The sequence below is a fragment of the Enhydra lutris genome, unplaced genomic scaffold (genome assembly GCF_002288905.1).
Source record: "Enhydra lutris kenyoni isolate GAN:26980312 unplaced genomic scaffold, ASM228890v2 scaffoldscaffold57, whole genome shotgun sequence".
NCBI classification, from domain to species: Eukaryota; Metazoa; Chordata; class Mammalia; order Carnivora; family Mustelidae; genus Enhydra; species Enhydra lutris.
Window position 1 is genome coordinate 12,118,721 of NW_019154141.1, and position 27,063 is coordinate 12,145,783.

The 27,063-nt window shown below is 52.5% G+C and overlaps 2 protein-coding genes across 6 annotated transcripts in view; both read left to right on the top strand.

Moving 5' to 3' along the window:
• The window catches only part of LOC111158121 (G-patch domain containing 8), a 108,172-nt gene extending 100,589 nt beyond the window's left edge, over window positions 1-7,583 (top strand). For all 4 annotated transcript variants that reach the window (XM_022519984.1, XM_022519985.1, XM_022519986.1 and 1 more), the window contains one exon: window positions 2,333-7,583. In XM_022519984.1, coding sequence (XP_022375692.1) covers window positions 2,333-6,221 — 3,889 coding nt within the window. In that variant the 3' untranslated portion in view covers window positions 6,222-7,583. The remainder of the gene's footprint in view (window positions 1-2,332) is intronic.
• A 4,448-nt stretch (window positions 7,584-12,031) lies between these two features.
• LOC111158126 (integrin subunit alpha 2b) lies at window positions 12,032-25,715 on the top strand. 2 transcript variants are annotated; one of them, XM_022519993.1, is made up of 30 exons: window positions 12,032-12,230; window positions 13,948-14,069; window positions 14,158-14,255; window positions 14,362-14,527; window positions 14,687-14,733; window positions 14,810-14,855; window positions 14,949-15,077; window positions 15,429-15,476; window positions 15,636-15,679; window positions 15,832-15,885; window positions 16,022-16,074; window positions 16,277-16,488; window positions 19,405-19,587; window positions 19,820-19,865; window positions 19,967-20,071; window positions 20,158-20,213; window positions 20,314-20,465; window positions 20,611-20,736; window positions 21,183-21,250; window positions 21,368-21,515; window positions 21,845-21,937; window positions 22,169-22,248; window positions 22,568-22,648; window positions 22,769-22,865; window positions 22,967-23,119; window positions 23,234-23,359; window positions 23,822-23,935; window positions 24,171-24,272; window positions 24,462-24,575; window positions 25,477-25,715. In XM_022519993.1, exons 1-30 carry the CDS (start codon window positions 12,043-12,045, stop codon window positions 25,531-25,533), a joined length of 3,108 nt encoding a protein of 1,035 aa, XP_022375701.1. In that variant the 5' UTR covers window positions 12,032-12,042; the 3' UTR covers window positions 25,534-25,715. The 2 variants fall into 2 exon arrangements, with proteins under 2 accessions (XP_022375701.1, XP_022375702.1); XM_022519994.1 differs by having other exon boundaries at window positions 12,037-12,230; window positions 14,362-14,533.
• The last annotated feature ends 1,348 nt before the right edge of the window (window positions 25,716-27,063 follow it).

The following is a 27,063-nucleotide window of genomic DNA, read 5'->3' on the forward strand; positions in this document are numbered from 1 at the left end:
GGGAAGCAGGCTCCCTGCTGAGCAGAGAGCCCGATGCGGGACTCGATCCCAGGACCCTGAGATCATGACCTGAGCCGAAGGCAGCGGCTTAACCCATTGAGCCACCCAGGCGCCCTTGGGGCATATTTTAATATATGTTTTTCTTCAGAGGTGACTTGTAGTTCTCAGTTTTATAAGTAAGCAGTTAAAAGATGACCAAGTAATCTCTTGAGAGAGTAAAAAAGGTTTTGACCCATCACCAGGTATTTCATTGTCCCAGAATGAATTCATGACCCCATAGTAAGTGTTGTTGAAGCAGTTAACATGTCAAAGACTAAGCAAAAGAACAAAATAAGATCTGTTTTTATTCAACTTGAGGGTCTCTTTGCCGTGGGGTAGGTTTTGTGACACAGCGTAAGTGTCTCTTGCTATTTAAATCTTTTGGGTTCCTATCTTCCATTAGCAAGAGTCTAGATAGCAAGGGATACCACGTTATCCAAATATATTTAGTCTCTGAGTTTAGGATAGCGAGTAGCCAGGGATCAGATAAAAAGACTTCATCCAAACAGATACGTAATTCTCCTCACTTCCTGAATTTGGCTTGAAAAATACCTCAGATGAATAGTTGACACACTGTAAAAATTTCAGACACGGCATGAGTTTAAAACACTGGCTTTGAGGCTCCTCCGTGTTCCTGTTTTCAAAGCTGGGAAAGTGTTTATAGCATCATGATCCTTGTACAGAATGCCCAAAAATTACAACAAAACCAAAGCAAACGCTTTAGTGTGGTACCCAAGAAATAGACACAGACTCTTAGTTTCCGAAACAGATAAACTAACCATGGACCACCAGGGAATAGTATGGTTGGGGTTTCTGACCATGTTAAACTCAAAGTGTCCATACTTTTATTTTTTTATTTTTCATTTTTTTAAAGATTTTATTTATTTATCTAGCAGAGAGAGTTGGGGGGAGGCAGGCTCCCTGCTGTGCAGAGAGCCCTATGCAGGGCTCGATCCCAGGACCCTGAGATCATTACCTGAGCTGAAGGCAGAGGCTTTAACCCACTGAGCCACCCAGGCCCCCCATATCCACATTTTTAAAAATAATTTTTTTTTTTTAAAGATTTTATTTATTTATTTGACAGAGAGAGATCACAAGCAGACAGAGAGGCAGGCAGAGAGAGAGAGAGAGAGGGAAGCAGGCTCCCTGCTGAGCAGAGAGCCCGATGCGGGACTCGATCCCAGGACCCTGAGATCATGACCTGAGCCGAAGGCAGCAGCTTAACCCACTGAGCCACCCAGGAGCCCCTAAAAATAAAATTTTAAAAATATGGAGGAAATTAGCGGGTTTTTAGCTGAGTGAAATACAACCTTTGTGAGTAGATGTTCAGCCATATGTTTGATGGCACACTGATGGGTAGCATGTTTCAGTAGGGAAGAAGAACAAGGGTGCCTGGCTGGCTGAGTTGGAAGAGCACATAATACTTGATCCTCAGGGTCGTGAGTTCAAGACCTATCTTAGATATAGAGATTACTTAAAAACAAACAAACAAACTTACTTTAAAAAAAAAAAAACAAAACAGATACAGGGCAGGTCACCTTTACTAGGTGGTAACAACAGAGTATTTGAGCTGTGTGATACAGCTTCACTTAAATTTTAGACCGATTAGAAGAAATAGTAGTAACTGACTGGTGCTGGGAATACACCTAGTTAGTAGAAAAAGAGAATGAGACTTTGCCTAAATTCACAGATCAAGTTCTTTTTTTAGCACAGGGCTAGGAAACAACCACCACTTAGTGTCTTTGAGGCCTACCTACAACGAACGGTGGAACGTAAGAGATCAGTGGTTTTTTTTTTTTTTAATTTCTTTAAGATTTTATTTATTTATTTGACAGAGATCACAAGTAGGCAGAGAGGCAGGTAGAGAGAGAGAGGGAAGCAGGCTCCCTGCTGAGCAGAGAGCCCGATGTAGGGCTCGATCCCAGAACCCTAGGATCTTAACCTGAGCCGAAGGCAGAGGCTTAACCCACTGAGCCACCCACGTGCCCCAGAGATAAGTGTTCTATAAGAATTATGAAATGTGGGGCACCTGGGTGGCTCAGTGGGTTAAGCCGCTGCCTTCGGCTCAGGTCATGATCTCGGGGTCCTGGGATCGAGTCCCGCATCGGGCTCTCTGCTCAGCAGGGAACCTGCTCCCCCCCCCTCTATCTCTCTCTCTGCCTGCCTCTCCGTCTGCTTGTGATCTCTCTCTGTCAAATAAATAAATAAAATCTTTAAAAAAAAAAAAAAAGAATTATGAAATGTACCTCTAAACTTTTTTTTTTTTTTTTCATTTTTCTAAACCATTGTGTAGTGCACCTGGAAGTGGTCCCATGTTCAGACCAACCACGGTGGCTGTAGATGAAGAAGGTGGAGAGGATGATAAAGATGAATCAGCTACAAACAGTGGCACAAGTGCTGCTGCCACTTGTGGCCTGGGATCTGAATTCTCCACAGATAAAGGAGGCCCTTTCACTGCAGTACAAATCACTAATACCACTGGACTGGCACAGGCCCCTGGGTTAGCCTCCCAAGGCATCAGCTTTGGCATTAAGAATAATTTAGGGACTCCACTACAAAAATTGGGGGTGTCATTTTCCTTTGCCAAGAAGGCTCCTGTCAAACTCGAATCAATAGCATCAGTTTTCAAGGACCATGCAGAGGAAGGGACTTCTGAAGATGGAACAAAAGCTGATGAGAAGGGTTCTGACCAAGGACTGCAGAAGATGGGAGACTCTGACGGTAACAGTAATCTTGATGGTAAAAAAGAAGATGAAGACCCTCAGGATGGAGGGTCCCTTGCCTCAACGTTATCTAAGTTAAAAAGAATGAAGCGAGAAGAAGGAGCTGGGGCTGCAGAGCCAGAGTATTACCACTACATTCCCCCAGCACACTGCAAAGTAAAACCAAATTTCCCCTTCCTACTCTTTATGAGAGCCAGTGAACAAATGGAAGGTGATAATAGTATACACCCAAAGAATGCCCTAGAGAGCAAAAAAAGCAGTTCTCCCAAGCCTAAAGGCTGTATCAAGGTGGCAGCAAGCCAAGGAGCAGAGAAGACAGTTGATGAAGTCCCCGAGCAACAGACGGCAACCAGCGTCACAGAGCCCTCAGAGCCTGGAAGCAAAGCTGAGACAAAGAAGGCCTCAGGAGGGGATGTAAGTGAGCAGAATGTAGAGAGTCCAAGTCAGAAGGGTTCAGAGAACCAAATATGCGAGTCTAACCCTTCTAAAGAAACCTGTCAGATCATCGCAGCAGGGAAAGAAAGCCAGGAGGGACCCAAACATCCTACTGGTCCCTTCTTTCCGGTATTGAGCAAAGATGAAAGCACTGCCCTCCAGTGGCCATCAGAACTCTTAATTTTTACCAAGGCAGAACCCTCCATTTCATACAGTTGTAACCCTTTATACTTTGACTTTAAACTTTCAAGAAACAAAGATGCCAGAGCTAAAGGGACAGAAAAACCAAAGGATGCAGGAGTTTCCTCAAAGGACCATCTTCAAGGCCTTGATGCTGGTGAGCCAAATAAAACCAAGGAGGGGGGAGAGAATGTAGAACATTCCTCGGGAGGCAGAGTGGATGCACCTGCTTCAGGATCTGGCTTTAGCAGTTTGAATAAGCAGGAACCTGGGGGCAGCCATGGGTCAGAGACAGAGGACACAGGGAGGAGCCTTCCTAGCAAGAAAGAACGATCTGGGAAGTCCCACCGACACAAAAAGAAAAAGAAGCACAAAAAGTCAAGCAAACACAAACGGAAACACAAGGCTGACCCAGAAGAGAAAAGCTCTAAGACAGAGTCTGGGGAGAAGTCTAAGAAGCGCAAGAAACGAAAACGAAAGAAGAATAAGTCATCAGCTCCGGCAGATTCTGAACGGGGACCCAAACCAGAACCCCCTGGGAGTGGTAGCCCTGCACCGCCCAGACGACGGCGGCGAGCTCAAGATGCTTCCCAGCGGAGGCCCCTCCCGGCTGAAGAGGGGGGCAGTGGCAAGAAGGATGAAGGTGGGGGTGGTGGCGACTCCCAGGATCACGGTGGCCGGAAACACAGAGGTGAGCCTCTGACTGCATCCTGCCCGCAAAGAGCTAGCGCCAAACGGAGCAGCCGGTCCGGCCACCGGAGTCGCCGCAGTAGTGGAGATGAGGACAGCGATGACGCTTCATCGCACCGGCTACACCAAAAGTCTCCATCCCAGTACAGCGAGGAGGAGGAAGAGGAGGAAGACTCAGGCAGTGAGCATTCCCGTAGCCGCTCCCGGTCGGGCCGACACCATTCCTCACACCGCTCTTCCCGGCGTTCTTACTCAAGTAGCTCAGATGCGTCTTCAGACCAGAGCTGCTACAGTAGACAGCACAGCTACTCTGATGACAGCTACAGCGACTATAGTGACCGATCTCGAAGACACTCCAAGCGCTCCCATGACTCTGACGACTCCGACTACGCCAGCTCCAAGCACCGGTCCAAACGGCACAAATACTCCTCTTCCGATGATGACTACAGCCTCAGTTGCAGCCCGTCCCGGAGCCGCTCTCGGAGTCACACCAGGGAGCGCTCGCGGTCCCGGGGCCGCAGCCGCAGCAGCAGCTGTAGCCGCAGCCGGAGCAAGCGGAGAAGCCGCAGCACCACGGCCCACAGCTGGCAGCGGAGCCGAAGTTACAGCCGTGACCGCAGCCGCAGCACCAGGAGCCCTTCCCAGAGATCGGGTTCCAGGAAGGGGTCATGGGGTCACGAAAGCCCCGAGGAAAGACGTTCTGGTCGTCGAGACTTCATCCGCTCTAAAATCTACCGCTCCCAGTCTCCCCACTATTTCCGATCAGGCCGGGGAGAAGGTCCCGGTAAGAAAGAAGATGGCAGAGGAGACGATGGCAAAGGGACAGGCCCGCCCTCCCAGAACAGCAGTGTTGGTGCAGGAAGGGGGTTAGAAGGTGACTGTAGCCCCGAAGACAAGAACTCTGTCACTGCCAAGCTGCTGCTGGAGAAGATCCAGTCAAGGAAAGTAGAGAGGAAACCCAGTGTGAGCGAGGAGGTGCTGGCCACCCCTAATAAAGCCGGGCTCAAGCTCAAGGACCCCCCGCAAGGTTACTTTGGGCCCAAGCTCCCCCCGTCTCTTGGCAATAAGCCTGTCCTTCCACTGATAGGGAAGCTCCCAGCTACCCGAAAGTCCAACACCAAGAAATGTGAAGAGTCTGGCTTAGAAAGAGGGGAAGAGCAGGAACAGTCAGAGACAGAAGAAGGGCCTCCAGGGGGTAGCGATGCCCCATTTGGACATCAGTTCCCTTCAGAGGAAACAGCTGGCCCCTTATCAGACCCATCCCCAGAAGAGCCAAAGTCTGAGGAAGCTACTGCTGATCACCCTGTGGCTCCACTAGGCACCCCAGTGCACTCGGACTGCTATTCCGGGGACCCCACCATCTCCCATAACTACCTCCCTGACCCCAGCGACGGGGACACCCTAGAGTCCTTGGATAGTGGCAGTCAGCCAGGCCCTGTGGAATCCAGCTTGCTGCCTATAGCGCCAGACCTTGAGCACTTCCCCAGTTATGCACCTCCCAGTGGGGATCCCAGTATTGAGTCGGCTGATGGGGCTGAGGATGCTTCCCTGGCCCCGCTGGAGAGCCAGCCCATCACTTTCACCCCCGAGGAGATGGAGAAGTACAGCAAGCTCCAGCAGGCCGCGCAGCAGCACATCCAGCAGCAGCTTCTGGCTAAGCAAGTAAAGGCCTTCCCCGCCTCGGCTGCCCTGGCCCCAGCCACTCCGGCCCTGCAGCCCATCCACATCCAGCAGCCAGCCACAGCCTCTGCCACCTCGATCACAACTGTTCAGCATGCCATCCTGCAGCATCACGCGGCGGCTGCTGCTGCTGCCATCGGAATCCACCCCCACCCGCATCCCCAGCCACTTGCCCAAGTACATCATATCCCCCAGCCCCACCTAACCCCCATTTCCTTGTCCCACCTCACTCACTCAATCATCCCTGGTCACCCTGCCACCTTCCTCGCTAGCCATCCCATCCATATAATTCCTGCCTCAGCCATTCATCCTGGGCCCTTCACCTTCCATCCTGTCCCGCACGCTGCCCTCTACCCTACGCTGCTTGCTCCACGGCCTGCTGCGGCAGCTGCCACTGCCCTCCACCTTCACCCGCTACTCCACCCCATCTTCTCAGGTCAGGACCTGCAGCACCCGCCTAGCCATGGCACATGAGTTGTGGGATGGGAGCCCAGGTAGGGCCAGGGAAGGCGACCCATGTATCTTCCCTCGGGGGTGTTGAGCCATTAATACCAGCAAGTACCAGCTGGGATGGGCAGTGTCTGACAGCCAAAGAATCAAGTTTTGGCTTGCAGGGGTGGTTTTAGATTTGAGGTTTGCTTTGGGTTTTACTATCAGGGATTTTTTCCCCTCTTCCCCCTTTCTGTTTGTCCCTTCCTCTCCTGTGTCTCCAAGCTAGGGAACACCAGTAAGTGCTCCTAACCCCTCTGCGGCAACATCTCCAAACTGTCAAGTTTGGATACTCTTCCCTCTACTTTTTATCCTCTGCTCTTCCCTTCTGTAAATTTTTAAACATTCTCTTCCTCTCTGGCCGGCAGTTTGTCCATCTGGTCCTGCCCACTCGGTGTCTTTGACCATCCCTTGGAGACCTTGTGCTATCCCGGGTGAGGTGGAAAGGGAGTCTGACCTGGAACCAGATGTTACTCAGGCTGTTATTCAATCCACTTCCCACACAGAGAGCCACACTTTTGGCCCTGTTTTCCTCATGTCCCTCATCCCAGAAGAGATACCTGCATATCCCAGAAAAAGAAGATCCTATCATGAATAGAAGCTGTGCGAAACATAAAGTCGCCCGTGTGCTTCCCCAGAGAGGAGCTCATGTGTCTGAAGGGTGTATTTTCTTCTGTCATGTTGATGTTTCCTTCTTAATTTATAGGATTTTTTTTAAATGTAAAAAATTGCACTGAACTCTATAAACGTAAATGCTGCTTTTTGTAGCTCATATTAAAAAGTTCCATATTTGTAGTATACTGCAATAATATTTTTTACATCCAGCTCTTTAAGTGATCCTTGTTCTGGTGGCTTTGTGTAAATATGTTTGCCCTAGTTGAATTAAGAAACTTTAAAGGTTATAAAATGAAAACAAAAAATAAAGTATCTGTTTTCTGCTAGATGCAAAAATGACTAAGCATGTATATTTTATCAAGCTCATGTATTTTTTGAAGTTATGAACTATAAAAATGTTAAAACAAAAAGAACATTGTTTAACATCTTTTGCTGGGACGAAACGTTTAGATAACTTGCAGTAAGTGGTGCCCCCAGCACTGGGATTTTTGAACTAATGGGCAGCAGCCAGCTGGGGGTGTCAGAGGGATCCTCAGTTAAGACCTCTCCCTCGTGCTTTGCAGTTTTGTACAGAGAAACAGGAAGACCCACAGAGGAGGAAGGAGAGATTCGAGAGCTTTATTCTCCGGAAGCAGTGAGATTCAGAGTGATTGTCTGGGGCGGGGGGGGTTCCTGGGTTTCCTGGGTGCCTTGCTCCAGGTAGTCTGTTTGCCTTCCTAGTACTTAGCCCCCTCTGACTTTTTTTTTTTTTTTTTTTTTTTTTTTTTTTTGGTTAATGTGCCTTTTGGGTTGGCTAGAAACTGAAGAAGAAGTAGACTTGAGGACGATAGAGTTGGGACAGTTTCTTCCTTCTCATGTGGGGAGGCGAGCACAGTTAGAGATACTGCAGATTCTTTTGCTTCACAGTTTCCATGCCTTCTGCCCAGCCTTGCTGAAGCAGTGAAGATTTTTTTTTTTCCTTCCATGACACCTACCAGAGAAAGTACCACCTCAGTTCCTCTTCCTCTTCTTGCCTTTCACCTGGGCTCTCAGACCTAACACACTGACCCGTTTATATTGCAGGTCTCATCTTGGGTGCAGTTAGCAGTTCCCTCCGTATTCCTGTGGCTAAAATTGGTTGGGTGGTCACTGGACAGGAAGAAGCAAACCCTGCTTACTTGGCCCGAGGCTCTGTGTTCTGCCTTTCTTCTCAGATTCCCAAAAGAAAAAAGGTTTTGAGTTTATGAGAAGCAAGTGCTGGGCAAACAAGGATCGTGACTGAGCCTCCTGCCTGTTCAGGCTCCTCCTCCGATCAGAAGCCTCACTCTTGATAACTAGCACTGGAAAGATGAAATCACCTGTTCGAAGTGAAGGGACTCATTTTCTTTGCTTTCAGCCCATGTAAATATTTAAATAATACAGTATTAACACTTTTGTGCTGCTTCCCATTAGCTTGTAGATGGAGCCATACTCTGGCTGCCTCTCTCCCTTCCAGGGGGCAGTTTTCTGTAACTTTCAGAACAGTGATTTTAAAACTTAAAAAAAAAAAAAAAAAGAAAAAATAACCTATCCTTACTTACAAGCATTACAGATTGTATTTAACTTTATCACATATGATAGAGATATATATGCTGTAAAATTAGGGAAAGGAACTTTCTAATAAACCAATGATTTGTGGAAACGTGGCAGAGTCTGTGGTGATTGTTGTCCCATCCGCTCAAACTGGGAAGGGATGGCGTTACGGGTCACCAGTAACATTTTGTGAAGTGATCAGGAAATGGATTCTTGTGAATGAGTTGCTTATGATGTTTGGGATTTAGCTGCTCACGACAGGCTGCCCGAGTAAAGGGGGAAAACTGTGCTGTAGAAGGAAATAATCGCGGTTAATTTTCTTTCAGTCTTAGGTGGGTGTCTTGGAATGTGCACCTCCTTTCCACTCTCCCACAAGAATTCTCTTCCGTGTCTCCTTTTTTCCTCAGTTTAGATCTGTAATCTATATGCGGTAGAACGTAGGGCATGTAGGTGCTCACTAAATGGGTTTGGGATTTCTGGCTTGGATTTTTGGAATTTGGGATGAACTTCAGGGTGATGGGATTACAAGTCACCTGCCTGGCCTTTGCCTTCCAAGTGGAGTTTTGTATACCCTACCAGTCTTCTGTTCTCCTTAACCTTTTAATAGTACATTGCAGTGCTTGAAAGCTAGCTGGTAAAAGGAAATGTGCAAAAGCCTCTATCTACTCTTCTGTTTTAAGAAAAAAAATCACAAAAAGCAGAGAAAGTTAAGCATCAAAAGCTAATCATAGATTTACAGTGAGAAGCTTTCCTCTCTCCCTCAGCCTTTCAGGAAGGAGTAGTACAATGTCTGTGTCTTTCCTGTTCTCATACAGCTCCCCTTGGCCGGAGGGAAGCTGTTCAATTTGAACCTTGGGTTGGATGCTAAGATCTGCCTATTTTCCTAAAATACCAAAATCCCTGCCCAGAAAGAAGGCATGTTAGGAAATAAAAGTGACTTTCTGAGCGGGCAGGGTGCGGTGAAAGAGGCAGACTGGCCTACAGAGAACGCTGGTAGGGGGAGATGTGTGTGGCTATAATCCCAGTAAGGTTCTTTGAGCTCCCTGCCTCAGCCACTTGAGCAGGAACACGGACATACTCCCTCTCCTGCACCCTTGATACTAAATTGGGCCTCGTCAACCATTTCCATTATTTGCCAGAAATACCTTCACCTCCCCTTTATCAGCTCTTGTCTGAATTACTGCAGCATTTTCCTGGCTGGGCTCACCAGGATCTAACTCCCCATTCCATGTGAACTTACTGGCTTTCAAGAATGGGTGTGATCATTTTATATTTCCTGCTTCCCAGTAGAATTGTAAGCTCAGAGAGGAAAAGAACTGATTCTTAACACTTCTTTTATTCTTTTTTTATTTTATTTTTTTATTTATTCTTTTATTCTTTCTAAGTCCCTTAGAGTGTTTTACATAAAGTTGAACACATAGTAAACATTTTGACTATATTTTTAAATATGAACAAAGAAAATATTAACTGCGGACTATGCAAGGATTTAGCAAGGAAGCATCAAAGATGATAAAGGATTTTTATGTATCCACATCACCTAGCTCAGTGCCAGGCACATAGAAATGCAATAATTTTTTTTTAAATATTTATTTGACAGAAATCACAAGTAGGCAGAGAAGCAGGCAGAGAGGAAGAAGCAGGCCTCCTGCTGAGCAGGGAGCACAATGGCGGGGCTTGAGCTCAAGACCCTGGGATCATGACCTGAGCTGAAGGCAGATGCTTAATCAACTGAGCCACCAGGGGCTCCAGAAATTCAATAATTACCGACTTAATGAAGCCTTAACAAAACTTTGGATTCATTGAGGAATTCTAGGACTCAGGGTTGATGGGATGGGAAAGTGGGAGCAACAGATCAACACTCCACGGCTACTGTCTCAGAAGGGAGATCAACCCAGCCCTGGCTCGGAAGGGACACCCTTGAGAAACCGAATTCTCGAATACCAAACTTCTCTCCCTTCCCAAATCAGAGCTTTCACCTATTTCCAACTTCAGCTGATGGTTCCACTGTCCTACCAGCCAGCCAGGCGCCAAAGCTTTGAATTAACTTGGGTACCTCCCTACCACATCCAGTTACGAATCAAGTAAGGGATAGGATTTTGAGCTGGGTGCTGAGGTGGTGAATTATGAGGGGAACAGAGAAGCTGAAAGGGTTCCGGGATGGCACAGGATAGCTGGGCAGGGGGCACCTGGGTGGCTCAATCAGTTAGGTGTGTGCCTTCGGCTTAGGTCATGATCCCCGGGTCCTGGGATCGAGCCCCATGTTGGGCTCCCTGCTCAACGGGGAGTCTGCTTCTCCTTTTGCCTCTCCTCGCTCATGCTCGCTCTCTCAAATAAAATCTTAGGGGGGAAAAAAAAAGGATCCTTGGGTGGGATAAAGATGGTGGTTAAGTTTGGTTACAAAATAGAGAGCAAAAGGAGGATGCAGCAGTCTTCCTTGACCAGGATCAGATCTCTTGAATTTCCCTCCTGAGAACCTGCTTTCTGGGGGAAGACCTGTAGTGCCGGTAAGATTTGACACTCCTCTTCTGTCATCCAGAGAAAATTACCTTGCCTTTCTGCTCAGAACCGTACCTTCTCTTTCCACTGTGTGACTCTGCGTTTGTATCGTCTACCCTCAGGGCGCACTCCCGTTCAGTCCGTCTGTCAGCAATGCCTACTAGGTGCAGGACTCCCGGCCAGGCCCTGCGGCCGCAGAAAGGAACCTTACTCTCGAGGGGGTGAGTCATGGACACAAGCAAGTCCATGAATGGACCATGACTAAACAGCGTGATCAGGGCTGTGCCCACATGTGTCAACTGCAGAGTGCCAGCCTGGGGAAATCGAGGGAGGCTTCCCCTAGGCAATGACCCCACAAGAATCAAGTCTTGACTGGACAAGAGCTCTGTCACCCAAGAAACAGTGGAGGGTCTGCCTTCAGCTGAACAGCTGGCGTCTGGTCCCAGAGCCTGTGAGCCAGAATAACCTGGACTGCGCTCTAACCGCATCTCCTTTCCCCTTCGCCAGCCCCGGCTGCACTGTGGTGGCGGCACTAAGACCTGGCCTGAGATGGAGGGAGAGTAAAGCAGCTTGCTGCACCAATATGGCTGACCAAGACCCTGAAAGAGGAAGTGGGTAAGTGCGTTATCCAAAAGGATACAGCAGCCTCAAGTCTTATCAAGGGACAACAGCTTCCTCCTTCCTCCACCGCTGACCAAGTCACAGTGGGCCACAGCACTGCAGGCAGCTGTGAGGCGGGACAAAGAGCTGTAAAGTGGCTGGAGTGGAGGTGTATGGACCAGTTCACGGTTACACCACCCCAAGCAGAAAGGAATGGTGGCTTCGACTAGCGTGGTGGTGGTGGAAATGTGAAGATTCAAGAGACATAGCTAAGAGGCAGAACCAATAGGACTCAGTGATAAACTACTCTCAGGAAAAGGGAAGAGTCATGCCTTTCAGCCATTAGCATCCACCCCCAGGGTGGCCTCACCCCCTTCCCTGCAATCCAAGAAACCATATGGTTCCAGGGCCTATAGCCCCTTCCTCTGCCTACTGCTCAGCAAGTGGGTTCCAGTTTGATAAGAAAAGCCTTCCTGCAGTGGAGACCGAAAGGAAGAGGAAGGAGCTAGTCCATTCCTGCCGAGGAGGTTGTGGGAGAAGGAAGATGGCCAGAGCTCTGTATCCACTTCATGCCCTCTGGCTTCTGGAGTGGGTGCAGCTGCTCTTGGGACCTGGGGCCATCCCTCCGGCCTGGGCCTTGAACCTGGACCCAAGGCAACTCACCTTGTACACAGGCCCCAATGGCAGCCACTTTGGGTTTTCACTGGACTTCTACAAGGACAACCATGGGAGGTGAGCCTGGGTTGAAGTCTGGGTGTTGGGAGAGACCATCACCACTTCTGGGAGCCTCAAGCTCCCCATTTGTTACCTAGAGATTGAGCAAAGAGACTTTCAGGCTCTATTTCAGAGTGAGCTCTTTTTAGGAATACTGGCAGGAACTAACTCAGGTTAGAGTGTCAGGGAGGGGCACACATGCAGAGGTGGGCACCAACGCTACAGCCAGAACAAAGGGAAGATAAAAGTTGATGGCTTATTGTTCCCTCAAGGCTCAGTTGTATGACCTATGCCACCTTGGTCTCCTCAAAATACAGAGAGGAGCACATGTCTTAAAATGACTTGCCCCACTCCTACCTTGCTTTTCTACTCCATGCCCCTCATTCCCATCAAAATTACAAATATTTGAAAAGAAACAATGGAGCATTCATGGCTGGAATTAGTCAGCTGCAAAATCAGACTTCCAAGAATAGAGTCCTGGTTCCTTCTCTTTATAGTAACTACCCTGCATGAGTGACTTATTGTGGTAGCTGCTGGGATGCCTACCCCTGGGGATGGCAGACAGTCTTCAAGTACCTGCTTCTTGGGGGATTTCCTCTGCTGAAGAGTCACCTCCCCCAAAGTCCCCTTTCCAAGGTGGCCTACAACCAGTGGCTGATCAATGAGGAGTGTGGAGGGAGGAGAGAGGTGGAAGGGTCTGATGTTCTCACCTCAACTTGGGATTGTTCTGAAAGGTCCTTCTAGCTCCAGAGCTCCTAGGATGTTGAGCCACACCTGTCATTGGGCCTGAATCTGCATCATACTCCTTTCTCTGCCCACTCCTGTTCCTTTCCCTTTCTTTTTTTTTTTTTTAAGATTTTTTTTTTTTACGATTTTATTTATTTGTCAGAGAGAGGGAGAGAGAGAGAGCACACAAGCAGGGGGAGCAGCAGGCAGAGGGAAAAGCAGGCTCCCTGCTGAACAAGGAGCTGGATATGGGACTCGATCCCAGGACGCTGGGATCCTGACCTGAGCCGAAGGCAGACACAACTGACTGAGCCACACAGGCATTCTGTTCCCTTTCTTTCTGCAGATATTGACCTCATAGGCATTACTTAAACATCCTGTGAGCTCAAAAACAAAAACAAAACAAAACAAAACAAAACAAAAAACAACCAAACAAAAAACAGAAAGAAAGAAAGAAAAAATAAAACATGGCATTATTGTCCCCAATTTATATATGGTAGAACTATGACTTGAACTTACATCTACTAAGGTCCTCAGTTATATCAGTACCCCCACTTTAGAGGTGCTCAGTAGCTTCCCTAATCACCATTAAACCTAGCTCTCAGGAAGGTATCTGGTAACAGTTTTAAATTTCAGGGAGCATGTAAACCCCTGACTTATGGTGTGGGGCACAAGGGTGTGGGATGTGGAGTGTGGGTGGTGTGCAGACCTTAGGAGATCTTTTTCAGCAAGGATGACAAACTCTTCATATTCAAACAAAACTAAACGGTTATAGTACCAGCTTTACCCTTAACTTGCTAAATTACGCACGTGGTTTCCCCTCTGGGAGACAGTTTCCCTGGCCATAACATCAACAGGCTGACCTCCACGGTCTGTGATGTCCGGTTGAGGGAAGATGATCCGGTGCCCTCCAAGGCACACAGCCCTTCTGGGTAGTGCTCTTAGCGCAGGCGCCAGGGCATGTGGTACCTCGGGATTCGCCCCGCGCTCACCCAGCTTTCCTACGCAGAGTGGCCATCGTGGTGGGCGCCCCACGGACCCTAGGCCCCAGCCAGGAGGAGACAGGCGGCGTGTTCCTGTGCCCCTGGAAGGCCGAGGGCAGCCAGTGCACCTTGCTGCCCTTCGACCTCAGTGAGTCCAGCGCAAGGAGGGAAAAGGAGGGGCTACAGGGGGCGTGGACAGCCGTGCTTCAGCGCCGCACCCTGCTTGTGCCCTCCAGATGATGAGACCCGACACGTAGGCTCCTACACCTTCCAAACCTTCAAGTCCCGGCAAGGACTGGGGGCGTCGGTGGTCAGCTGGAAAGACAACATTGTGGTGGGCGCTGCGGCACGGGGCACCGAGAGCAGTCGGGGGCAGGGACACGTGCAGGGGGGGGACCCGACTCCCGCTGGTTCCCCACTCTCCTGTGGCCCTGCTCCAGGCCTGCGCCCCCTGGCAGCACTGGAACGCCCTAGAAAAGACCGAAGAGGCTGAGAAGACACCCGTAGGTGGCTGCTTCCTGGCTCAGCTCCAGAACGGCGCCCGCGCGGAGTACTCGCCCTGTCGGGCTAACACCATGAGCCAGGTTTACCAGAAAAACGGCTTTAGTGAGTGCTGCTCTCCATTTGGCCTCCGCCCACCCACGGCCCCCCTCAGCTCCGCCCCCAACTCCTACGCCCCACCCCGGCCCCGCCCCGGGCCCGACGCCCGCGCACACTCCCGGATCCGCCCCTTCGCTAACTCCTCCTCCTTCCCTCCCCCAATAGACGACCGGCGCTGCTGCGAAGCGGGCTTCAGCTCCGTAGTTACTCAGGCGAGAAGGGAGCCCAAGCGGCGTGGGGGCGGCTCCCAAGCAGGGTTCCTTCTCACTTCCAGGGCTTCCCTTTCAGGCTGGAGAGCTGGTGCTTGGGGCCCCTGGCGGCTATTTTTTCTTAGGTACCTGACCATCTGTACACCTCCCTCCCTTCTCTGGGCCTGGGGAGACTCCAGGAGTCTGGGTCCTCACACCCGCTGTCTCTCGCGCCCTAGGTCTGCTGGCGCGGGCTCCCATTGCCACTATCGTCTCGAGTTACCGCCCAGGCACCCTCTTGTGGCACGTGGCCTCTCAGAGCTTCACCTTGGACTCCTACGAGCCGGAGTACGAGGACGGCTACCGGGGTAATCCCGGTCCCTCCCTTCTAGGCCTCCCCGCGCCCTCTAAGCATCACGGCGCGCACTCTGCCGGCTGGGTCCTGCCCCTGCGGGAGCGCCCTCAGGCCAACTCAGCACCTAAGGCGCCTTCACCCTCTGCGCCCACAGCTTCCCCGCTACGGCGCAAGTCCCATATACCCCTGCTTACCTTTGCCACCCTGGATTCGCAGCGCGGCCTAGGGCGGGGCTTGGCCTCAGTTTTCCCATCAACACAATGCAGGGTTTGGCCTGGGTGGTCCCTGAGACCCTTTCTTCCTGGCCCTTGGCCCTCTCCCTGCTTCGCCCTCTCAGAAAGAGTAATTCGTGCTGTGTCTTCAGGGTACTCGGTGGCGGTGGGAGAGTTCGACGGGGATCTCAACACTACAGGCAAGAAATCCATTTAGGGGCAAAGGTTGGGAACCCCAACCCAGGGAGGAGCACTTACAAGCCCCGCACCGAAGTCTCCCCTGGGTTGCAGAATGGCGGGTGGGAGGTGGGGTGGGTAGGTTCAAAGGACTTCATTCACTGGGGTATGGCTCTCCCCAGAGTATGTCCTCGGTGCCCCCACCTGGAGCTGGACCCTGGGAGCGGTGAGTGCCCCCTGTCCCGCCACAGGGCATCCCAAAGCCCCTGACCCCACTCCTCAGCCTCACAAGCCCTCTAAACCTCCTGCCTTTTCTCAACGGAACGGGAGGCTCTCCTGGGGAGCAAGAATGAGGCGCTCCTTGCATTCTCTGTGCAGGTGGAAATTTTGAATTCGTACCACCAGACGCTGCACAAGCTGCATGGAGAGCAGGTGGAGGCCCGCCACGGTGGGGGTGGCCGAAGCTGGGGAATTGGAACCCTAGAATATTCCAGGGGTGGGAGGGGCAATGTGTAAGAGAGGGTGACGGTCTAGGGGCAGGAATTAAGTATGCCTCCTCTTCCTGTAGATGGCTTCGTATTTTGGACACTCGGTGACCGTCACTGATGTAAACGGAGACGGGTGAGGGGCGCCCCATCCCTACCCGTTTTGGGTCCCCAGTCATCAGAGGGGTTGACTGCTTTCGGTCTCCTCCTTTCCTTGCCCACTCCCACATGACAACCACCGAGGGGAGCGGGAGGGCGAGAATGGAATGGGCAAGATTTGGCTCAGGCCCGCATCATCCCCCTAACCCACCCCACCGCGCTGCCCGTCTGGCCTGCAGGAGGCATGACCTGCTGGTGGGCGCGCCACTGTACATGGAGAGCCGCGCTGACCACAAACTGGCCGAGGTGGGGCGCGTGTACTTGTTCCTGCAGCCTCGAGGTCACCACGTGCTGGGCGCCCCCAGCCTCCTGCTGACCGGCACTCAGCTCTACGGGCGATTTGGCTCAGCCATTGCACCCCTGGGCGACCTCGACCGGGATGGCTACAACGGTAAGGGAAGAGAGGAGCCGCACTTGCTGTGAAATGGTTAACAGTTGTAACAAAGATCATGGATTTGACCAGAGCGTCGCCAGAGCCGGGAACCGGGCTTTTGGGGAGAAGAGTTGAAAAGGACCACTTAGGATTTGTTTGCATCCATCCAGGCAAGAGAAGGTGACCACCTGGCTGTGGATTTTGGCGGTCTGGTTAGAGATGGGTTGATTTCACAGGTATTTAGTACCTGGACTATTAGGACTTGATGGGTGGCTGGATGTGGAGCAAAGAGAAAGCCAGGCGTTGAGGGGGTGTGGTGCCTTCACTGCCTGGAACTCAGGCCAAGTAGCGGGACTGGGAAGGGGAGGGCAGGGGGGCGGAGATCAGCAGGTCAGCCCTGGGCATGTTTGACCTCGAAGGACTTGGGAGCATTAGGCAGACATCCAGAGAAAAACCACATGTGCCTTCCCTACTGGCACCAAAGAGTTCCAAGTGAGAGACAGAGGCTTCGGGAGGGAGAATGAGGTCCCCAGCATCTGTGAAGTAAGAAAAGGCATCGGACAAAGCCCTGGGGAGCAAGAGTGGTTAGGGGACTCCTAGAGGAAGTGAGTGTAGAAAGGAGACAGGAGTGTCTAGAGAAGTAGGAGGGAAACCAGGAGATCTCTTGGCCCTGAGCTGAAGGAAGAGAGTGCTCTGAGCAGGAGGAAGGGGGTCAGCGGCTCCAGATGCTTCTGAAAGACATCATTAGATGGGGTTGGAGAAGTCTCTGTGGGCTTTAGCAAGAAGGAAGTCATTGGTGACAATGAGAGGAAGCGGTTTCAGGGCTGGGTAGGCACAGAAGTCGGAATGCCATGGGGCAAAGTCAGGAATGGAAGTGAAGAACTGGAGGCAGCCAGTGTAGACAGCTCTCGCAACCAGTTTGTGAAAGGACAAAAAGAAAGGAGGAGGGGGAGGAGGAGGAATTGGGGGGGGGGGGAAGTGGGGGGGGAGGGGAGGGGGAAAAGGGGGGAGGACGAGGAGGGGGGGGAGGAGGGGGAGGGAAGGATGGAAAGAAGGAAGGAAGGAAGAAAGAAATGATTCCTGAAAGGAGAGGAGGCTCAAGAGAAGGTTATTCTGTTTCAAAGCAGATGAAGTAGGTTGAATGTGGAGGACATGATCTGGTGGGGAAACAGGGTGGTGAGGGAAGTGAGTTGCAGGAGGGTCCCTGTGATGCTCGGTGGGTGAGGCTGGGCTGGGATTGTTTAGCCTGGTGGCAGGGAGTTAAGGAAAGTGGGTTTGCGTTTACACCACAACAGTGGGACTGCTTCTCTCTGTGAAGGAGGTAGGGGACTGGGAGCTTGAAGAAAGTTTGAAATAGGTGCTGAGCAGAGTGGGAGAGGGGGCTGAGCAGAACCCCCTCAGGACAGCTGGGCAGCATCTTGATCCCTAGTTTCCATGGGCTTCGAGGAATCCCTGGGGCCCCCTCTGCCGAGGTCTGGCCAGACTTGCTGAGGACTGACAATGGGGTAAGATGGCAGAGGATATGACCGGGGTGATCGAATGGTCAGAAATAAGGAAGAGATGAAGATGTTAAAGGTCAGGGGCGCTTGGGTGGCTCAGTCATTAAGTATCTGTCTTCAGCTCAGGTCATGATACCAGAATCCTGGGACTGAGCCCCACGCTGGGCTGCCTGCTTGGCAGGAAGCCTGCTTCTCCCTCGTCCCCTGCTTGTGTTCCCTCTCTGTCTCTGTCAAATACATAAATTAAAAAAAATTTTTTTAAAGATGCTAGGGTGCGGGGCACCTGGGTGGCTCAGTGGGTTAAAGCCTCTGCCTTCGGCTCGGGTCATGATCCCAGGGTCCTGGGATCAAGCCCCACATTGGGCTCTCTGCTCAGCAGGGAGCTTCCCCCTCTTTCTCTGCCTGCCTCTGTCTACTTGTGATCTCTGTCTGTCAAATAAATAAATAAAATCTTTAAAAAAAAAAAAAGATGCTAAAGATCAGGAGAGAGGGGAGGCCCAGAGCCTGGGAATGAGACTGGTCAGGGTGGTCTTATATGGATGAATTCTATGTAACTCAATCAGAAAAATCAATAGATTTTTTAAAGGAAAAAAGGTCCATAGAAAACAAAGTCAGAAGACAAAGGAAAGACAGTTAAAACATATACATAAAAGTTCTTATTCCTGTCACATGTAAAGAATTCTTACAAATTAATAAGATTATGATAATTAACAAATACATTTTCAAGAGTGATCTTAAAAGTTATTAGTGATGACAAGCCCCTAGTGTAGCTCTGAGTTCGCATGGTGGACTTGAAATGGGGCGAAGGGGGGAGCCTTCAGTTGGCTTAGTTGGTTAAGCATCTGACTCTTGATTTTGACTCAGGTCATGACCTCAGGGTCACAGGATAGAGCCCCGAGTTGGGCTCTGTGCTGGGCGTGGAGCCTGCTTGGGATTCTCTCTCTCCCTCTACTCCTCCTGCTAGCACACACACGCATTCTCTCTCTCTCTCTAAATAAATAAAGTCTGGAAGGAAGGAAGGAAGGAAAGAAGGGAGGGAGGGACGGAGGGAGAGAAAGAAATGGATGAAGTTCCCTAGGGGAAAAGGGGGCCACTACTTAATAGGTCTTGGTTATTTAATCTTCTGGGATTCAGTTTTTTCACCTAAAATGGGAATAATAGTGCCCAATTTTCAGGATTAAATGAAATCATGTCAATATATTTTCCTCAATAGATACCAAGGGCTGCTACTGTTTTTATAATCATCCTACTTGGTGGGTCTCTTTTGTTCTGAGTTGTAAACTCCTGGAGGGAAGGGCAGCTGCCTCCTTGACACTGAATTTTGCATCCCTCTGCTGGTCTCCTGGAGTCTGTGGGAGAGGGAGCTTGGGGCCACCTGGATAACAAAACAGAAAATGGTAGCAAACGGCCATTGCCCTTCTGTTGCTCCTTCCAGATGTTGCAGTGGCCGCCCCCTATGGAGGTCCCAGTGGTCGGGGCCAAGTGCTGGTGTTCCTGGGTGGGAGTGAGGGGCTGAGCTCACGCCCCTCCCAGATCCTGGACAGCCCCTTCCCAGCAGGCTCTGGCTTTGGCTTCTCCCTGCGAGGTGCCACAGACATCGATGACAATGGATACCCAGGTACCCCTGGAATGCCTCCAGCTAGCCCAGAAGGGCTCTTGGGTATTAGCCGGAGATGCTGAAAGACACAGTCAGGGGCCTAGGCCTCACTGAGTTTTCTGACCCGTCTGGGAGGCTGGGAGGCTGGGGGTTGGGGGGTAGGTCAAAACTCCAGTGGGGGAAATGGTGTGGGAACCCCTGAGGACCCCGAGCCTCCTCTAACTGGTGATTCTGATCCCTCCACCATCTGTAGACCTACTGGTGGGAGCTTATGGGGCCAACAAGGTGGCTGTGTACAGGTGAGCGCTGGCTCCAGGGGGACCGTGGGGGAGGGTCCACACCATCAAAGGCTCCTGGGCCAGGAGGGTCCACAATAGCGAGCCTCCCCCCATTCTGCCAGAGCTCAGCCAGTGGTGATGGCCAGTGTCCGGCTGTTGGTACAAGATTCACTGAATCCTGCTGTGAAAAATTGTGTCCTGCCCCAGACCCAGAAGCGCGTTACCTGGTAGGAGGCAGAGGGCATGGATGGGCCGGGTGAGATCTGGGACCTTCAGGGGCCCTAGCTCCTGAGCCCAAATCCTATCTTTGCAGCTTTAACATACAGATGTGTGTAGGAGCCACTGGGCACAACATTCCTCAGCAGCTGCGTGAGTGTCTAGTGTCGTCATGGGAACGGAAGGGAGGGGTGTCTGGGCTCCGCTGGAGGCTGGCCTGGGAGACCTTGACCCTCCCCTCTCGCCTTGCCAGCCATAAACGCTGAGCTGCAGCTGGACCGGCAGAAGCCCCGCCAGGGCCGGCGGGTGCTTCTGCTGAATTCTCTACTGGTGGACACCATGCTGCGTCTGGACCTGGGCGGGAGACACAGCCCCATCTGTCATACCACCATGGCTTTCCTCCGAGTACACCCAGGCGGGGGATGGGAAGGGCTGGGTGTGCAAGCCTGTTCCTCCAGCCCTGGGTTGTGGGCCTGGGGCTAGGGGTACGGGGGTGGTTAATGGGACATGTCTGGCAGGGTGCCTGCTCTGACTCTTGTCCCCTCCCTAGGACGAGGCCGACTTCCGGGACAAGCTGAGTCCCATCGTGCTCAGCTTTAATGTGTCCTTGCAGCCCAGGAAGGATGGAGTAGCCCCTGCTGTCGTGCTTCACGGAGACACCCATGTCCAGGAGCAGGTCTGGGGGGAAACGGGCAATGGAGGGGCAGGACCTCTACCAGAAAGTCAGGGTTAGGGTTAGTGTCCAATTCCTAATGGGATCCCCAAAACCTTGATGTGACCACTCATCTCCAATGTCTTCTCACACTTGATCTTAGCCAAAAGGCCGAGAAGCGATTCCAATGTCTTCTCTAAACCTTAATGAAAACCCCCAAGTCTCAAAATTCCTTAAACCCTGTTCCAAGCCCCATGTGTGGTTCATGTCACCTGTCAACTCCGACAAACCCGTAAACCCCGAAGTCACTGTCCTGACATTGTCCCAAACCCTGATGTAGATCTTGAAGCCGTGGTGTCAGCTCCAAACTCCTTTTCATCCTCGGACCTTCTAATTCCCTTGGCCCTGATGTGACCCCCAAACTTCACATGTCCCCAACTCACCCGCACCCCTCGCTGTGCCTCTTCTAGACCCGCATCATCCTGGACTGTGGGGAAGATGACGTGTGTGTGCCCCAGCTCCAGCTCTCCGCCAGCATGTGAGGAGGCCGTGGGCCCCATGATGCCCCTTCACCACCTGGGGCCGCCCCCCTCACCCCACCCAGACCCTGGGCCCGGGGCCAGGCCTCCTCCGCTTTACTCCTTTCTCCCGGTAGGATGGGGTCCCCACTCCTCATCGGAGCCAATAACGTGCTGGAGCTGCGGATGGTTGCAGCCAATGAGGGCGAGGGAGCCTACGAAGCCCAGCTGGCCGTGCATCTGCCCGCAGGTGCCCACTACATGCGGGCCATCAGCGACATCAAGGTGAGGCCCCATCTCGGGGGCATTCCCAGGGACCTGCGTGGTGCAAGAGCCTTGCCTCTCCTTTCGCAGCTGAGAGGCCCCACTTCTCTTAGGCATGGTTGTAAAAACTGTTATTTATTTTTTTAATTGGGAAAAGGAGTATTTGCTAATAGCATAAAATCCAAGGGCTGTTCTAAAACCCAAAATGAAAATGGCTTGGGAGCTAGGTGTTAGCAGGAACTCTCCACCTCTCCACCCCGGCACACAAGCCCCCTCCGGACTTTCCGAGAGCACTTACATATACATAAGATACCCCAACCATCTTCTTTCATGAAACTCCCTCCCTGAAGGGCTTTGAGAGACTCATCTGTAACCAGAAGAAGGAGAATGAGACCAAGATGGTGTTGTGTGAGCTGGGCAACCCCATGAAGAGGAATGCCCGGGTGAGGCCCCAAGGCGTGGATGCTGGGTCCTGGCCACCAGGGGCTCAGACACAGCCGAGTTTTAGGGGCTGGGCTTGGAGTCCTATAGCTCTGGGTGGGAATCCTGGTCCTCACACTCCCTGTGTTCTTGGCCCAGTGGCTTTCCCTCTCTCAGTGGGTTTTTGAGATAATGGGACAAGGCTGCCCAGAGTGGGCATCTGGGCTGTGACTTTGGCCCTCGCCGTCTCTCAGATAGGAATCACAATGTTGGTGAGTGTGGAGAACCTGGAAGAGGCCGGCGATCATGTGTCATTCTGGCTGCAGATCAGAAGGTACTGGGCTGGGGAACATTCCTACCCACCACCCTTCCCCTGGTTGATCCTGATGCAGACACTCTCAGAGGCCCTCCTTCCAGAAGGATCTTCTGGAACGTCTGCCCTGAAGACTTCCCCATTCCCTTTCTTCCCCAGAGACTTGTTTCTGAGTCTTGGAGCTCTAGAAGGTCTTTCCCGGGTCTAACTTCAGTGTGGCGTGCTGATTGTGCAGTCAGCGCTTCCCCAAATGCCTGAAATTCTGGCCCTGCCCCAGAGAGTTGTGATGTCCACTGGGTTGGTGTCCCTGACCGGCTTCTTCTTTTCCCTTTTCCTCCAGCAAGAACAGCCAGAATCCGAATAGCGAGGCTGTGCTGCTGGATGTCCCGGTCCGGGCAGAGGCCCACGTGGAGCTTCGAGGGTGAGACCAGGGACAGATCAGGGAGATGGTGGGCAGAACCCTTGCTTCACAGGGCCTTGGGGGAACCCCTACAGGTGACTCAGCTGATCAAGCTCACCTGGAGGGATTCGGGGCCCACAGGAACTCCTTTCCAGCCTCCCTGGTGGTAATAGCTGAAGAAGACAACAGGGAGAACAGCTCCAACATCTGGGGCCCCAAAGTGGAGCACACCTACGAGGTATGAAGGGCCTTCCGGGACCCAGGCTGGGGTGGGGAGGGGCCCAGGAGCTGCGCCATGGGTGCTGAGCCACCTGACATCTGACCACCGCCACCTGCCAGCTCCACAACAACGGCCCTGGCACTGCGAGTGGCCTCCGGCTCAGCCTCTGCCTCCCTGGCCAGTCCCAGCCTTCTGACCTGCTCTACATCCTGGACATACAGCCCCAGGGGGGGCTTCAGTGCTCCCCCCAGCCCACTCCTAACCCCTACAAGGTGAGAGCCTGGGTGAAAGAAAGACTTGTGGGTGGGGCCCACCCACAACCAGAGCCCCTCCGGGAGTTGGGGGGCGGGATGAGTGGAGCTCAGACCAACTGCTTGCCTCCCCAGCTGAACTGGAGGCTGCCTACCCCCAGCCCTTCCCCTACCTCCCCTGGGCGTCACAAGCGGGAGCGAAGACAGGCGTCCCTGCCAGGGTCTGACCAGCCCTCCAGGCCTCGGGATCCAGTTCTCCTGGTGAGCAGGCTCCGTGGTCTCCAGCTGGGGCCTCCCTGGGGCACAGGGGCAGAGGCTCTGGGAGGCAGGGTGAGGGGCCCATGGTGTGATGCAGGCCTCGGGTGGACTGCAGGTAAATATGAAGGGTGGGGCTGGGCTTGTGCCTGGGGCCGGCTGGGGGTCCTTGAATCTTTAAAGGTTCCCAGTATGTTAAAGAAAATGAAGACATGCCAAAGCAGAGATACAAAAATTCTGGGTGTTGAATGCTGTATGATGACCCCCTTCTTCCCGCCCTTTCCCTGCATCTCTGGAACCCTGTGAGCAGCCCCGTTTAGAGATAACGGCAGAAGCTTGATTCTGAAGCCCTTCCTGGGAGGGTGGCCTGAGCTCCCTGTCCTCCCTGCCCCTTTCTACAATTGGGTCCTTGGGGTGGTGAGGGCTGAGGGGTCCGAAGGGCTGGGAACTGATGAGGCATCCCCTTAGAGCTGCGACTCGGGGCCGCATACGGTGGTGCAGTGTGAGCTTCGGGAGATGGCACGAGGCCAGCGGGCCATGGTCAGGGTGCTGGCCTTCCTGCAGCTGTCCAGCCTCCAGCAGGTGGGGGCGGGGCGAGGGGGCGGAGAGAATTCCAGGGGCGGGGCTTTATGGGGGTGTGTTCTGGGGCGGGGCTTTATGGGGGCAGGGACCACGCTTGTTCTGGGCCAGATGGGGCCGCAAGGGGTGAAGAGCGAGTGAGCGCAAGGTTTACTTTTGAGGGGACTGGATTAGGCCAGGACCAGGACTCCTGTGACCAGCAGGCCCATGTAAATGGCTTTCACCGCACCCTGTTCAGAGGCCCCTGGATCAGTTCGTGCTGCAGTCGCAAGCTTGGTTCAATGTCTCCTCCCTTCCCTACGCTGTGCCCGCCCTCAGCCTGCCCAGTGGGGAAGCTCTGGTGAGTACAGGCCTGCGGACCCACTGTCTTCCCAAGCATCCATGCCCCACAGGATAGGGGCGGGGCATCCCCGGGTCTGAGGGGTGGCACAGGTGGGTGGCTTGGTTGGGGGTCCTCAGCCCACAAGTCTGAGTCTTTGGGAGAGGCAGGTGTCAAGGTGACTGAGAAAACATGTGGGTTTGCCCTCAGGTGCAGACGCAGCTGCTTCGCGCCTTGGAGCGGGACATTCCCATCTGGTGGGTGCTGGTAGGGGTGCTTGGCGGCCTGGTGTTGCTCACGCTCCTGGTCCTGGCCATGTGGAAGGTGAGACATGAAGGGACTTTGGGGTCCCTGGGTGGGCACAAGCTTGACCCTGCCCGACCTCACAGGGAGGCAGAGAGATAGTGACCCAGGGTCTGTCGGCATCTCCACTAGTAAGTGCCATTCTCCAGAGAACCTCTCCCAGGCCACAGACCCCTGGGAGAGGGGCACCTAAAATCCCTAAGGCCTTGTAGCCAGTTTCCCGCTGAGAGGAAGAGTCCCAGGAAGGGAGCCCTGCCTTCAGGAATTCCCTGGCTGCTGAGGAGGACAGGGATCACCTCCGGACTCCTTCCCTGAGTCTGATGCAGACCCTCTGGGGAGGCCCTGCGGGGTCACTCCCTCCTCTGTGCCAGGAGGGCTGTTCTCAAACTCGCTTAAGTGCTCAAGCCCTGGGAAGTCGTGGTGCTTTTAGGGAAAATCATGCATCATCAAATACATGTCACTGTGAGCTTGAGTCGCATAGAGACCTAACGGCCAATATTTAAGAAAATTTCAGGGGAAGGGCGCCTGGGTGGCTCAGTTGGTTAAGCGTCTGCCTTCAGCTCAGGTCATGATCTTGGGGTTCTAGGACTGACCCCTGCATGGGGCTCCCTGTTCAGCAGGGAGTCTGCTTCTCCCTCTCCCTCTGCCCTTCCTCCCTGCTCATGCTTTCTCTCTCCCTCTCTCTCAAATAAGTAATCTTTTTTAAAAAATTCAGGGGGAAAAAAATTAAAAACAAGTAACTTGTGACATGTGTTATCTCTGAATGGGGAAGGCCTCCATTTGTGCACGCAGGGGGATCTAAGTGTGCTGGTCTGGGGAGAGGACGTTGTGACTGGCTGCTTTCTAGCCTGCTTCTTCAACTGCTGCTCGGGGGCCCACTGATGATCTTTATATCCTGTCCCCGGCCCCTGTGCACCCCCAGGTTGGCTTCTTCAAGCGCAACCGGCCACCACTAGAAGAAGATGAGGAGGATGAGTGAGGGGCTGGCCCATGCCCTGTCCTATGAGGAAGGCTGGGAGCTGTGTCTGCTCTGCCCCTCCTTCAAGGTGCTCCCCCCAGCTCTGCTCACCCGTGGCTGGGAGCTGTCCCATGGAGGCCTCCTGGTATTCTCCCCCTCTGGTGAGAGCGGGCCACTCCTTTCCCTGCTGCCAAATAAAGAGCTCCAATCCCCAGCATGCTGTCTCCTCTTGGGTCAGTGAAGAGAAGGGGACCAGGGACAGGTGATGCTTGGAGAGAGGGGTTGGGGCTGGCAGAAGTGTGAGCAGAGAGTTGCCCATTACAGACAAAAGTTGTCCATTACTGTCTTTGGGAGTTTCTGGGAGCAAAGAGTGGGGGCAAAACAGAGGAGAAAGGGTGGCAGAGCCTCCAAGAGAGATTGGACGGGGATGGGGTGTCTGAGGGTAGCTGGGTGCAAATGGAAGCTGGGAGCATCAGAGAAGTCAGGCTGGTCCTGCCCAGGACAGCTTTATTTATTTATTTATTTGTTTGTTTGTTTGTTTTTCTGGTGGACAGCTTTAAACAGTATTTTTTTTTCTTTCATGATTTTGGAGAGAGAATTCTCAAGTGGACCTGGGATTTGGGAACATAACCTGCACTCCCCACTCCCATTAAAAAAACAAACAAAACGCCTTTAAAGCCAGCTTCAGAGTGAGGAGGGGGCAGAGGGAAGCTGACTAAGCCCTCAGCCTGAAGAAGGGAGAGGAGAAAAGGCTTTGCTGTCCAGGGAGAGAAGCGCACCAGGGAGAGGAGAGCAGGCTCTGCTGTCCAGCTACCCTTCCTCCCCATCAAGGAGAAGCTGTTCAGTTAGGAAAGAGGGCCCCAGGCAGGGGTGCTAGGAGCAGAATACAACTCTCCCTCCTCTGCCCGCCAAGACTGGAGTCCCAGGATAGACGGGAAGGGGGGGTCCACCTGAGAAATGTGTTGATTGATGGGTTCAGTAGGTATTGATTGAGCCCCTCCCATGTGCCTGGGACTCTCCCAGCGCTGTGATGGAACAGTGAAGAGAGCCAAGTTCTGGCCCCTTGTGAGACTTACATTCAACCAGGGGTAAAGAATAAACGAGAATGTAAATGTGGGGTCAGTGGTGGTCAGTACTGGGAGTAAGAACCAAGGGAAGGAGATTCTGGTGGAACTACGTGGGAGAAGGCTGCCATTTTAGGTAGAGCGGTCAGGGAAGGCCTCTCTGATGAGGGGAACAGAGAGAGGGATGAATGAACCTCGTGGCTGCTCAGGAATAAGAGCGTGATCTGGATGGAAAGAGCAACAGCTGAGAAGGCGCTGAGGTGGGAGCAGGCTTGAGGTGTTGAAGTGAAAGCAAGGAGACCCATGGACCAGAGGCCAGCACGGTCCAGATGAGGTCAGGGGTGGGGGCAGGAGGGCAGCACCTTTTGGTCATGGGTAGGACTTGGGACTAGATGCCAGGTGTTGGGGGAGGCCACTGAGGAACAGACTTACCTCACAAGCGCAGCTGGTATTTGATTTTACCCAAAGGGATAAAACGTAAATTTTG